Below are 14,924 nucleotides of genomic sequence, written 5' to 3' on the forward strand. Positions count from 1 at the left end.
ATAAAATGCCATGTTTTGGGAACTGAAGGTAATTCTGATGTATTTATCCTGTATATGAAGGGTTATTGCTGGCTTTTAATAACTTCTTGCAAGTTTCTGACACCACTCTACATCCATCATTTGCATTTTTTGCAAATTAGCTGTAATTTGCTTGTTCTGAAAGCAAATGTGTTTACCTAAGTGCTGTACCTTTATAAGGTATGTATTTATTTTTTTAATTACAAGGTATTTGTTACTTTATCAAGTATTTACATTTAAAGCTACTTTATGCCTTAGTGCCACTACATTTGACGCAAATATTGCAGCAATAGCAATAATATACTGTGGTACACGTATTTGCTATAATTGCTAGTTACGTTGCATGTAAGTTTTTACATGCAAACATATGAATATTTAATATATTGCCATGTTGTAGGTAACACTAGTATAAAGTTAAAATGATATCACCCTTTACATTAAAATGTTGCTTAAATAACTATTAAGTACTATAGTAACACTCTGAAAGACACCAAACTGCAGCAGTACTTTTACTTGAATGCAGAACTCTAATGGGACACTTTTACATTGTGCTTTTGCTACTTTTATTTAAGTAAAGAATATAAATACCCTCTTCCAACCTTAGGGCTGCACAGTGGTTGACTGTTAAATAATTGGAAGAGTAAGTAGGAAATGAGTTGCAAATGCACACCCCTTATAGTAGTGATCATGGTACTGATGTTGTAAAGATTAAGTAGAATCTTCTTTGTTACAGCAGTTTTAACATTTGTGTTCGGTGAGCTGAACAAGTGGCAAAATATAGATGTGACACAAACACAGGAGTTAAGAGGGATGAAGAATGTTCTCGTCCTGTCCATTTCAGGAGTACAGAATGCTTTTGAATTAATCCAACAATTACATTATAAAGAAAGCTAATATTACAAGTAAATACTGATGCATGATTGGCTATTAAAACTAACTGGTTAACAATAAAGATGCATTCTTTTTGATAGCCAACATGATGAAATCAAAACATTTTATTTTCAGTGTTGACCCCTTTTTTTGTAGTCTTGGTACATACTCCAGTTCAAAGCTCATGTATGTTTTTGCTGAAATAATATATATTTTATGTTAATGCCTCAAAACCGTTAAGACACATTTATTTATACACAGTTGACTTTCACTCGGTCGGCAGGTCTTTTATTTTGAAGGACAGTAACGGAACCAATCAGCAGCTCTATGGTCAGGTGACACAGCGCGAGGCTGCTTACCTGACGAGCCCGTTGACAGCACAGAGCGAGTACTGTGAGTAATAACTTAAATTAAAACATAAGTATAGGTTGTTGACTGTCCTATAATCTCTTTTCTTTTTTTTACTAGCACCAGTCTTTTAGCTAGCTAGTTAAGTAACGGTTCTGACGCAGCAATAGCTTATGCTACAGCTAAATACAGAATAATAAGTTACCTAACGTACAAGGCTTGCTAGCTATTTTAGCATCAGATTGGTCCTCTAGTGGCGCTTAAAGCAGGTGACTACAGCTAACTGGACTGGCTGCAGGCCTTGCACCTAACAACAGCCATAACTGCAGCCAGCGTTATTGACACTGCGTGGTTTACTCTTTGTGTTTATGTAGAATAATAATCGTTGTGGGTTTTGTTTTTTTTTTTAATGGCATTATCTGTGTGTCTTCAGAGGAGTAAAATATATCACACCATGCTGCCTGATAAAGATGGTCCAGCTGTTGGAGGGGGACAAAGCTCTCCTGAGGTAGAGGACCCCTCTGTGAGTCTGTTCAGAGAGTACCTCCGCCTCAGAACCGTCCACCCAGACCCGGACTATGGTGAGATATCTTCAGTATATCTGTATATTATGATATTATAATACATTGAAATCTATACATCCCCTTTGGAAATGTCAAAGTTGGATTTTTTGTTGTTGTTTATCTTTTGGGGTCCAACCCAGTTCGTTAGAGTCAAACTAGCAGTGGGAATATGCACCATGATGAGGGGAAATTCCTCAAATGTGTGGTGTGTGTCCCCCTCCAGTTTACACAATTGCTGTTATTTACAGATACACATACAGTTAAAATATATTGCTAATATGTTTATAAGTAAATCTTCTAGCTGCAAATAAGTGTTACATGTATTTTTCTGTATCTCTTGTATCAACTTGTGTTCTCTGATTTATCAAAGTCCAATTCTTATCTGTGTCCGTTAGATATTAAATACTTCCAGTTATGTATGAAGCTTGTGGGCTTGAAAAGAAAACTGAGCTGCTGAGCAAGGCTCTCACTTCACCTCACCTAACTTGTGGTATAAAAACAAAAAACTGTGATCCTGTCCAAAAGGATGAGATTGAATGTAGTGGAAGCTGAGATTGTTTTGTCTGCAGGAAAGCTGGTCCCAGTCTTCATAGTAGGGTACTGTACCTCAGAGGATTATAGCCATTCAGGTTTATTTTCAGGATTTTTTTGTGTGGAAGTACAACTAGGAAGCATGCTGGAAGGACTATATCTCTCAGTTAGGGTTAGAGCTTTTGAGATCCTAGTAGTGAGAGCAAAGAAGACTGGCTGTGTAAAGAACCTCTGGGCTACTTTTCTCAAGTAGTTGCCTCCTCACACAGAGGAAGGTAAAAATTGAGAGGTGATAGGAAAAAAATTGACTTTGGTATTCTGTGACCATACCAAAGTCCGGCAGTACTGCCGCAAATAGCACCAGCTGTAATTATGCCTGTCTAGTGTTTTGAGAAGTTTTACACAATTATTAACATTTAAACAGACTGTTCTGCCATCTGTTAATTCATTTACAGATGCTGCTCTTCGTTTTCTGGACAGAATAGCGGAGGAACTTGGGCTACCCATGAAAAAGATTGAGGTGTGTGTCAGTGATGGTTATCTAATTCATGTAGCAAACATGCTATAAATGCAATACAGTACAGAAATTAGTAATACAGTGGACCTCTTCTGTCGTTCCCTCATCCTTTAGGTTTGTCCAGGCAGAGTTGTGTCGATTATGACATGGCAAGGAACGGACCCAACCTTGAAATCCATCTTACTGAATTCCCACACAGATGTTGTACCTGTTTACCAGGTATGGCTTTGGTCTCTGTTTGTGGCGTTACAATCCTGTTATCATCTGTAATAGACATGGAAAAAAATAGATTTGATATCAATCTCTTCTCCAGGAACATTGGAAATACGATGCTTTCAGTGCTTTCAAAGATGCAGAGGGCAACATTTATGCCCGGGGATCACAGGACATGAAATGTGTAACTATACAGTGGGTATAAACTGCCTTGATAACTTGTTTTATTAAACAGGATTTGTGCTCTAGTTGTTGTGATCTTCACTTTTTATTATGTTCTATGTGAAACACCTGTTTAAATACCCACTCACTCCACCTCCATACTGTCAGTTCAGACTCCATTTCTTATTTCTGTCGTAACTCTGCCATGTCTTCTTTTGTTCTTTGCAGGTACATCCAGGCAGTCAGAAGACTGAAGGCAGAGGGACGGAAACTGATGCGCACTGTGCACTTAATGTTTGTTCCTGGTGAGATACTTGATTGCTTCTTCTATTTGTAATTTGTTCTCAGAGCATCTACACACCCGTGGTCCACCCTCAAAGGGGTTTTCACTTATTTTGCCTGATTAGACTTCTTTCCCAGACAGCGAAAGTATGTTTAGACTGTGCTTGATTGACACCATCTTTAATCTCCTCGTAGCTGTTTTTACACCTGTTAACGTGTACTCTTCTGACAAAGCTGGACACTGACCAGCGAGTCTCTCTGGAGATTACATAAAAACAGGAAATGCATGCTTGAATTTGTTCATTGTTCTGGCTTCAATAGAGGTGATCGGGAGATGGAGCGGATAGTTGTAGAACAAGAGTGTAATGTGGTGCCTTGTACCTTCAGGGTTAGACAAATCAGACCTTTATTCGAGGGTGCACTTCATTTGCATATGCTAGTGTGTCCTTTGTTATGTAGTGACATGGGTAGAAAAACTCACACTCAATGTGGTGCAAGGAGGTATGACAGTGAGTGAATCTCTGTCAGCTGATAATCAAACAGAAGCAGGTGGTGGAATTGAAATATGATCAGTGCAAGCTGGATATTGGAGCGCACCTACTGGTATGTGGAGTTTGGCGATGTCATGAAATTCCCTGACTAGCTCTGTCCAACTTGAACAGAGGTTTAATCAGACAGAATGACTGAAAACACCTCAGAGCATTTAATAAGAATGTAATCTGTTGCCCAAAACTACACACAGAGAACTTAAACTGTATGTTTGCCAGCTATGAACATTTTGCCAAATGAAAATATGACATTTACAACTAAAATATATTTTTCTCTTTCTTTTTAGATGAAGAGGTTGGGGGGCACAAGGGAATGGAAACATTTGTGAAGCATCCAGAGTTCCAAAAATTAAACATTGGCTTTGCACTCGATGAAGGTAAATAAATAACTGTCTGCAACATCTTTTAAAAGTTAATGAATAAGAATGTGAACACTGAAGGTCACTCACTTACCGGGATCACTGGTTATTAAGTTTATAGTATGACCACGGAAAATTCAGTTTCCTGTCAAGTTGGTTGTTGTCTGTTTTTAAACTGTACATCTTGACACCTCAAAACAATCCTGCCAGCAGTATAATTATCACTCTAGATCATTGTGAAAGGTAGAGTATATTAAACTGCAGGTTACCATAGCAACAGCACCTTTGCTTCATGCTATATTATCAGTAAACAAAATATCTTGTGAAATGAAAGATTCAGACAAGGAAACATCACTTCAAGCCTTTATGACAGACAGTGGAGAGAGGACAGGAAATGAGGGACAGAGATGCAACAAGGGTCCCCAGCTGGACTTGAACTTGGGAAATTGCAGTTGCATCTTGACCCCATAGTAACATTATTTATAAAAGCCATGCGTATATATCCTTTTGTTGTGAGGGGTCACTTGTATTGTTTATCCTAATTAATTACAGTTTGAGCAATAAAAGACTTGAGCAGGAATTATACTTTCTATGTACATGAGTACCCAAATGTCCGCTAGGGTCAGAGTGACCCTCGTCATCAGAGGGTGCAGGGGTAGGTCATGTACTGATATCCATGTTCCGGCAATTTGTTATGAGCACACGGACTGTACTCGTCGGTTAAATGTCACTGAGACAATTTATTGATGTCTGAAGAGGAGTACAGTTACATCCATTTATTGTCCATCTCTAGGTTAATGTTTACTGTGTCTGAACCTGCCTACATTATGGGGTTTAATACGGAGCCAGTATTTGGTTTGATCTGATGTGCAGAGAGTCAGAGACAGTATGTGGTGGTCATGAGAGGCAAAGTCTGACAATCAAATATTTAAATGTTATCATATTACACACTGCGCCAAATTACCTTATTATTCATTTTAAAGCAAATGTGTACTGAAATTCAGTCCCAGCTTGTGGAGGATCATAAATCCTTTTGTGATATTGCTAATCTGTACTTCAAAAACTTTTGTTCTTTGCCCCACAGTTTGTCCTCTATATAGTTATCACTGTGCACTAGACTAATGTTAAAAGTGTTTTATTTGTATGCGTATGTTCTGTAGGTCTGGCCAACCCCGGTGAGGCCTTCACTGTGTTTTATGGAGAGAGGAACCCCTGGTGTGAGTATAAAATACCTACAGTAAAAGATTTACACCATCTTATCAGATTCCAGGAGTTTTGAAGGTTGATGAAGTCGATTTTGATTCAAACAGAATGATTTCTTCTCTCCAGGGATTACAATCCACTGCCCAGGCAGTCCAGGTCACGGCTCTAGGTTTGTGGAGAACACAGCTGCTGAGAAGCTGGTACGTGTTGATGTCCAAAACCAGTTAATAAAACTAAGTAAAAGTAAGATCATAAAATCCTGTTATTACAGGGATTGAAAAGGACCTTGTCAGTTACCATACTGTCTTTCCTCCTCAGCGCCAAGTCATAAACTCCTTCCTGGACTTCAGAGAGAAGGAGAAACACAGGTGAGGTTGAGAAACAGTTTAAATCCCATACATTTTCTCATTATTAGACACTTTGGAGTAAGTTTGGGGTGATACATTTTAATCACAACATATTGATTTCATGACACTTGATCTGCTTTGTGTAGATCTTCAAGACCAGAAATGAAAGTTCCCCTATTTGCCATTTTCATACAGTAGATACAAATAATATGTAGAAGGCATCTCTTAAAAATTACATTGTGACTATTCCAAGCGTGCAGAAGTTGCTCTGAATGGCTTGTGAGCCCATTTATTGCCATATATTTGGCTGGTTCCTCAAAAAGTAATGCAACTGAGATGTTTTAATGAACCATATGTACAATCAAAATTTCACATTCATGCTCAAAGCTGAAGAATTTAAGCACTCCTGATTTATGGACTACCCTGTGCTAAAGCCAAGTGACACTCGTGAAATATTATGTTACTATGCTGGTTGTGTGTCTGACGTCACAGATGTTCCACAAATACTTGAAAAAATAATCCTGCTTTTTTAAATGAAAAATCTCGTAAGATCTGGGAATTTAATTAGTCTTTAGAATTCACATGTGCTTTTCCAGGAAACTTCCTCGGAAATTCTGAACACATCTAACTAAACTCTAACTAACATACCAGAGAACATTGCTGGTACCAAATGACTTAATTCTCACCAGGGAATGTTAAGGGGAATTATTAGGCTATGGGCGTTTAAAGATATTTGTAAGAAATTTCATAAATTTGCCTCATTTAAAAGAAATGCTAGGTGGCTCACACAATATTATGTTTGTTTACCAGAGACGTATATTAATATGAGCGTAAACAGCGAGTTGCTAATTAGTTCTTTTGTACCAAGAATGACGGATTCTATGTGAATTTCTAAGTGAAAGTTAGTTTTCATCAGTGTCATTGCAATGTCACTACAGTAATTTAATTACTACCATGTGTGTATTTCAGGCTAAATACCAGTGAGTGTTTTACACTCGGTGATGTCACTACAGTGAACATGACCATGGTCAAAGGAGGTGTGGCCTACAACGTCATCCCAGCTGAAATGGACGTCAGCTTTGACCTAAGAATACCACCTACAGTAAATCTACAGGTGTGTGTGTGTTTGTGTGTGTGTGTGTTTGTGTGTGTGTGTGTGTGTGGTGTGTGTGGTGTGTGTGTGTGTGTGTGTGTGTGATGACCTCCAGCTCAATGTTAAAGGTCCAGTGTGTAACATTTAGGAGGGTCTATTGGCAGAAATGAAAAAACACCGGTCCTTTAACTCTACATTAACATTTTAATGTATTCCCGTCTTATCAGGAGTTTGAACGACAGATCAAAGATTGGTGTAAAGAAGCAGGAGAAGATGTCACTTATGAATTTGCTCAGGTCAGTGCACTTACACTCAGTACAGCGTTTTAAAAGTGCATTTCCTTCCTGTTGTGGAAAAGATTTAATTAACTGCCATCCATTGCAGAAACATATGAACCAGAATGTGACTTCGACAGAGGAGAATGATCCTTGGTGGATCGCCTTCAGTTCAGCCTGCAAGGCAATGTGAGTACGCTGTACACACTAATTATCTTTGTTCATAATACAGAAAACTTTCATCCGTTCACAGTAGATGGACAGACACACACACACAATGATAATGTTTGTCTACTGTTTAAGCGGATCATAAAATAAGATTTTTCTCTCTTCTATTTTTGTTTACGCAACCCTTTTTAATGCATTCGCTCCATGAGATTTCACACCTTAGCTGCAAATATTCACACAGCTCCCACAATCCTCTTCTCATGTTTAGAAAGAACTACTTGTCTCAGCATCTGAGGAAAAAAGCTGATTTTCTTTGTCATTTATTATGTATTCTACTGGAACTAGGGGACATTTTACACTGTGTGACATAGGCTGTAGCACTTTCAGGTAATGTTTATCCATAGAACTGTAGCTGACGAAGGCACTGTAGGACTGCACTGAATCTGTTGTTGTATCATTAAAACTAAGTCTCATTATCAATATCTCCACTGTAGGAATTTGACTCTGGAAAAGGAGATATTTCCAGCTGCCACAGACAGCCGTTTCATCCGAGCTGTGAGTATAAGAACTGCATATGATGGCAGATAGAATAAAAAGTCATTCAACTTTACTTTTTATTCATGAATGTATCATGACATCTGACGTTGTTGGGCAAAAGCTATTCCAGTCCTTCAGTTCTGTACCCGGTAATAGGTTTGTTTGTTTGTTAAATCCAGGTGGGTATCCCTGCTATCGGCTTTTCCCCAATGAACCGAACGCCAATCCTGCTGCATGATCACAACGAGTATCTGAATGAGCAAGTCTTCCTGAAAGGCATCAGCGTGTTCGAGAGGCTCATCTCAGCTCTTGCCAGCGTTCCTGCCTCTCCTGATGAGGCTTAGAGAAGTCTTCATTTTTAATCCTCTCTAAAACGTATTTCACTGATGATCTGAATATTTAACTTTGCAGAGATTACCAAAGAATAATAACGTGTATATCATAAGCCAAAACTGAGCACTTATCCTTTGGTACTATTGAATTTTTTAAAAAAAATGATTCTCAGGATATAGGCGCATTAAGCTTTGCATTACTCAGAATTGCAGCAGTTTTTTAAACAACATACTTATGTCATCCTTGTTGATTGAGTGTGCCTGTGTGTATGCAGTCTTAAAGAAATATCACCTATTGTGTAAACAATGTTTTCCATTAGAATGGAAAATCTAATTACTAAAATGTGAGATGACTTTGATTGATGAACTCTTTGATCAAATGTCAGTTAATTGCCACTTTATAGATTTAGCTTAATTTTAAAATTATGATTCCACAAATATAATTTTATTTAATAAACTGGAATTGAATAAATATATTTGTTCATTACTTTCATGGTCATATTTTATTGTACACGTGCTAGATATCTGTGTCTGATGCCACATTGATGTGAGCAGTAGGATTAGAGCTGTATTATGGAGGAAGATTTCTGACCGCCTACAGAAAAATCATTTAACCTCTAAACAACCATCTGCTTCAAGAACGGGCAATAAAATTTACCATAACTACATCAATACACATGTCCAAACATCAGTTCAACCAGTGACTCTATCAGTGCAGCCTTCAAATGATCACAGTACACCATTAAATTACCATTAGGTACCATGTCTGGTTATTAGTAGGTAGTCCAGCCTACACCCCACATACTGAATGCATTTGCACAGAGCTGAAGCTACTATTACACGAAATTCTCTAAAGGAAGCAAAGAGGCTGAATACAACATGAAAAATGTTTTTATCCACGCTAGCAATATGGCTCCATGGATGGTAATGTCTGTTCCCGCACTTTTGTTCTGACTGCAATACCTCAACAACTATTTGAGGGATTGCCATGAAATGACCTCACAATGTTTGTCCAAACTTTGATTTTCCCCAGAGGATGAAACCTACTGATTGGTGATTCTCATCAACAGGTTAACATTGTGATTGTGACCATGTTAGCGTGTTGATATTAGCGTTTAGCTTAAAGTTCCACTGCACCCGAGTAGTTTTACAGAACTGCTACATAGTTGTTGATGCAGTCAAATAGCTGATATTTAGTAGAATGATGCATTTTCTATTGTTCAGACAGTGAAAAAACAATTACATTTTAAAATCTAATGTATATAAATATATATATATTTGGCCTAGTCGGTCAGTGCTGAGCCAGCCTGACTAAAACTGCGTACACTATCCCCTAAACAAGAGGGTATTTACATTTATTCTAGCAAACCTGCTTAAATTATGGATAACATGGAGTGTTGTAAACAATGATGTTAAAATGGAGGTGCAACAAGGGAAATGAGAAATTAAAAATCTCTTTTGATATGTAATGCTGTTTTCGTGAGGTAAAGGTCGGTCTCATCTACAGTTCAGCTCCCTTTGGAGTTGTCGTCCAATTAACAGTGTATGGCTCTCCAAGGGGGACTGTCAGGAAGACTGAGCAGTCAGTAATTAGTCTTCTCTCTCCCTAGGACATGACAGCAGTATTAGCACATGGTGCCATTAGGGAGACGACTAAAAGCTGAACCCACATCCTTCCTCCCAGAGGGGGCAGGGATAGGTGTAGTCATCCTGTCGGGTGAGCTGTCGAGCATCTGAATTCCTGTCTGCGGTAAAACAGGTGCTGTTAAACAGTTCATTCGAAGAAAAGTTCCATGTCTCACTATTTCAGGAAAGCTTTTCAATGAATGTGGTACAACACAAGCATTTCCACTGTAAAACTGCAGTCAGGGCCTTTTGTTTGGAGGCCAAAGTCATTTACATGCATGTTATTTCTAAAGGATCAGGGTCAGGATCAGATTCAATAACAGCGGTTCTGAGGTAAGGTGAGGTAGGGCTTCAAGTCTCGGTCAAGGACACCTGAGCAGAGAGCTTACTCACATGGGGAGATTTAACCTGCTTCCTGCAGTCTCTCCAAGTACACCCCGCCGTGGTCTTATCTGCATCAATTTTATAATATACAAACAAACAGCTCTCAAAGACATATGGCAACTAGGGGACTGACTTGCGCCTGTAATCGCTGTATCTTGTACTAAAGGGATGAAATGAGAAGGTGAGAGAGAAACCAGGGAGAGGAAAAAAAGAGGACTTTACAGTGCTGTGAAATGAGAAGAAAATAGTCAAAATTTCACTGTCCCAGGAGCTTTCTGTCATCAGCTGCTTATTTTACATCTTCAGCGTCACAGTGCTGAGTCTCAGTTCTCTGGGTTTCTTGCTTCTGGGGAGAGCTGTTTATATTCACAGATGCTGCAGTGTATGAAGGAACATGCATAGTGTAAATCTTCCAGCTGAATGGCATTACTCTCTGCTGTGCTCTCCTGCGGTGCAACTGTCCTCTGGAGGTAATTACAGCCAGACCCTGTTGTGATAGCCACAAGGAATTAATGGTAGTCTGTCAGAGATTGCAGTTCTCACAAAGTGTAGTATTTATATGTATATGTGAAACAGTCCACATCGAGAAATCCTGTCTTACATGTTAGACGACATGATTACATAACTGTTTGTAAAGGGCTGACAGATGGGAGAGAAGCTCCATCCTCAAACTCTATTAGGCTGTGTAATGAGTCAATAATAAAATACATTAGTTGAGTGTTTTTAATAATTAAATGGGTTGGAAAATAATCAAGACAGATTTATATTTTTCAGTTATCTCCAAGCAATTGATGGAAAAATTGTTTGAATTTCTTAACTCTGTTTTTCCTACATTATCATTATTCTCCCAATTTCAAATTCAACATTTCTCTTTTTTTTTTGTTGCTTATATAAGAACACGTCTAAAATGCCTGGCCAATACAGCACGTGTTATCATTTTGATGTCTGTCTCTATGCTCACTGGAAGATCATTATGTGCATCTACCAGAGCCTTACTAGTACTAAATATTCTACTGGATTCTGCATGAACTATTGTTTGCCTTTCATCACTCCTGCATTTGCTCTATACACACACACACACACACACACACACACACACACACACACACACACACACACACACACACACACACACACAATATGTGTGTATATATATAGTTTATGAACTAAATATTAGTGAGATGGTGAAAATAAAAAGACCCAGTAAAAGGTAAATGGGAGAGAAAAAAGTGACGTAAAGGAAGAAGTGAACTGTTATTCATCTATTTGATATTTTATTATATAATGCCAATTATAAATCTGTTTTGTTTTTTTATTTAGGCCATCTGTTTATGTAAATATTTTTCTTCAATCACTTTGAGACAAATTTTTCATCTGGGGATATAAATAAAACTGACTTAACTTTACTATTTATTCTGTTAGATCTCCTTAAATGTTTAAATCTCCCTTAATGATTTAACGCAATCTATTATGTATTTATGTGCAATAATGCAAAAAGGGAGTTGTGTGCACATCACATTCTTTATTAAGGCAAGATGCAGGATAACTGAATCATGTTCACGCTACCAGAACCACACTGGACGGAAAAGTGCAATGTATATGCACTTATGTAGTCCCTCATTTTTCTATAATTTTCCATAATTTAGTGCTTTGCATGCTCATCTGGGAGTTGGGGGGGGGATTAATTAAGGGTTAATATTCAAGCTTCTGGGGGAAACTTGCTGTTGGGCCCTTGTTGACACCCCACCTACTGCACTGTGTATGTAGCTCTAAGTTCCCAGTAATGGCCACAGTAGACGACAGTACAAAGCAGCTTCAATAGGCATTTTTCACAGCAGGTGTTTTGACATGTAATTGTAGGATTAATAACAGTAACGATGAATGCATTCAATTGCATGTAGCCCTCAGATAAGTCTTCAATACTGAACACATTCATAAATAATATTTATTGAAGAGAGCTGAAAAATAACGAGCTAATGAAATATAAATATAAGAGTTTTCATTTATTTTACCAAAAGTAAAGTCAAAGTATAAAGCTTTATCCCTCTATGGCATGATTTTTTATTTTAGGAGGAAAAAAATATTTCACCCTTGTTTTTGGGAGCTTGGGGGTCCCTGATAATATATCAATCATAACATGTATAAAAACTGATCATGGTGATAACTATGCATCCCTGCACATCTCCATCCATGAGAATGTTTTTGTTCAAACAAAAGTGGTCTAACTGCGCAATGTTGCCCTGAGGCAACGAAGGAAAAACTACAATTTTACTATATAAATAAAGACAAAAAGTGTCTTTACTCAATCAAATATGCTTCTTCACATATTCATGTACATCACAGATATTATTTATACAAACTTATTCAAATTTAAACATGTTAAAAAGTGAAATTTATCTTACCTTCTGCTAGCAGTGTGTCCAAGCCTGCAATGGTTCCAAAAAGGACTGTTCCCGCCACAGACAAATGGTCAAACCGACGCCCACCTCAAATTTCATTGGTCACAGACTTATCATCAAGCTTTTAATTTGATTAGTTATTTTTTAAAATTTAAAGGGGGGGTGTGTGGGCAAAAATAGTGGTTTGTTGCCTGAGGGCAACACCATGCCATAGAGGGTTAAATAATACGGTAATTGTTTAATTATTAATATTATGTATTGATATGTTCAGTTATATTTTTTGACTTGTCTGGTAAGCTGTTGCTACATTTTGGTCAATTTTGCAGCTCCATAGACTCGTAAAGAACCTGAAACTCAGGGCAGTTGTTTGCTCTGCCTTGTATGTAATTAAGCAGTTGTCCCTTTTTGTTGCATTCAACAACCCCATCATACGTTCAGTTGCATCCATGGACAGCTGCATTGTTTGCAGTAGTGTTGCTTCTCTGTCATTCTGCAGGGCTCTAAAAGTACTGCTGTTGATTCAGTTGAACCTGAATGCTTTTTTTTTTCACACTGGAGATGATGAAAGGCTATCTGGCTCCCGTCCAAAGCTTCTTACTGACACTCCTCTGCATGGATATTAAACAAAATACAGCACACCTGACAAAATATTAAAACTATCAAAGAAAGCCTGAGATGCAGTCTCTTAAACCAGAGCTGCTATCAAACTGATTGAAATTGCTTCACTAATTTTACTGTAATATGAAGGAAATAATAAACAATATTGGACTGGATTTGGTTGGCAGATACTCAAAAGCAAGAAACTGATCAGGATAAAGAGTACAAATATATATTAAGGAACTCATACCGACTTTTCACTAAAACAGAGGCTCTGGCCTCAGGCCCTTCAGAAACCCATCCATGCTCATCTAAATCATCAGGGTGCCCACACTAGCTTTTTTATTTTTTATAAAAGGTCACAAACCAAAAAGGTTTGTAGTTTGAAGTTTAACAATGTGTTGTATTTTATAAATGTATCATATGATTATTTAAAATATGAATCTGTTAAAGTGATTGAATCACTTAAATAAAAATAAGCATCCAGATAAAAACAAGGACAAAGATAGGTAAACCTAAACATTTAACTATAATGTAAATTATTGTAGGTGAAAAGTACCTGTACTGTATTTGTGTATATATATTGTAAAACTTAAATTACTGTAAAAGCAGGGTCCCAATTACAAGCAGGTCTCCTTTAATATCCTGGAATAGCTACACGTCTTGACAAATAAAGGCAGGTCTCAATATAAAACACCTGGTCTGGATTTTATAGAAAATCTTTGGATGTATAAAACCTCTTGAAGCCCATGGGTCGCCCATTCGAGCGAGTTCTAAGCTGCCTAGACCGCCTACACAAATATAAATGTTTAAACTTTTGTCAGTGTGGCTTCACATGGTTAGATCACTTAGATTGTCCACAATTCAATCACTCAGTTCATTTTACAGAAACCATGAGCACTAAAGTATCAAATTATCAAAGGAATGATTGGTAATTCATATGTTATTTGATAACATATAAGTAATATTAATACTGGTTTAACTAAACAATTTGAATATATTTCCAATCTTTGCTGAGAAAGAGTTTTGTGTAAAATGAAATAAAGGCTTGTTTGAAATAAAGGCAGGTTGAGTTCAGTGATTTAAGCAAATAAAAGCCCCGGCAACTAATTGAGGTTTTATGGTAAATATAAGCAACAGTGACCATCAACAATGTCTATATGCAAATCAAGTGTTCTGTAAATTATAAACACTACCAATAGAGCAAAGAAACAAATAGGCCTATTTGATGGGTACAGTACTAGATTACCTACAGTAAATGCCTATATACAGTGTGTAGGATTTATAATTGGCAGTTATGGTATGGATGATATACGCACAGTGTGTATTTTAAACTATATATCATTTATAATTTGCAGGTAAGAGGATGTTTTTAGTGTTTCTTTATGTTTTTGCATTCAGGGACCATTTAGTGCTTTTTAACTGTTGCATCCCTGCACACCCCCTGCCCCACACAGTAAACGCAGGGTTAGGGTCAGTCTTATATATGAAAAAAAAAAAAAAGGAAATCTATGCCGATGACAAATCCCACGTGGCCCTGCAGAGATAAATA

At 37.5% G+C, this 14,924-nt stretch overlaps 1 protein-coding gene across 1 annotated transcript; it reads left to right on the forward strand.

The window, feature by feature from the left end:
- Nucleotides 1–1,182: 1,182 nt before the first annotated feature.
- LOC127372257 (aminoacylase-1) lies at nt 1,183–8,853 on the forward strand. Its single transcript, XM_051415786.1, has 15 exons — nt 1,183–1,281; nt 1,670–1,817; nt 2,786–2,850; nt 2,962–3,066; nt 3,161–3,255; nt 3,451–3,527; nt 4,340–4,429; nt 5,572–5,628; nt 5,741–5,814; nt 5,933–5,982; nt 6,931–7,075; nt 7,282–7,350; nt 7,439–7,518; nt 7,992–8,052; nt 8,214–8,853. Exons 2-15 carry the CDS (start codon nt 1,691–1,693, stop codon nt 8,376–8,378), a joined length of 1,260 nt encoding a protein of 419 aa, XP_051271746.1. The 5' UTR covers nt 1,183–1,281; nt 1,670–1,690; the 3' UTR covers nt 8,379–8,853.
- Nucleotides 8,854–14,924: the final 6,071 nt, after the last annotated feature.

This window comes from Dicentrarchus labrax, unplaced genomic scaffold (assembly GCF_905237075.1).
Source record: "Dicentrarchus labrax unplaced genomic scaffold, dlabrax2021, whole genome shotgun sequence".
In the NCBI taxonomy this organism is placed as follows: Eukaryota; Metazoa; Chordata; class Actinopteri; family Moronidae; genus Dicentrarchus; species Dicentrarchus labrax.

Bases quoted from the DNA above. Each gene is read 5' to 3' on its own strand.
- LOC127372257 (XM_051415786.1), top strand. From the start codon at position 1,691: ATGCTGCCTGATAAAGATGGTCCAGCTGTTGGAGGGGGACAAAGCTCT. The intron at 5,815-5,932 runs GTACGTGTTGAT...TTTCCTCCTCAG, and splicing joins ACACAGCTGCTGAGAAGCTG to CGCCAAGTCATAAACTCCTT. The intron at 7,076-7,281 runs GTGTGTGTGTGT...CCGTCTTATCAG, and splicing joins CACCTACAGTAAATCTACAG to GAGTTTGAACGACAGATCAA.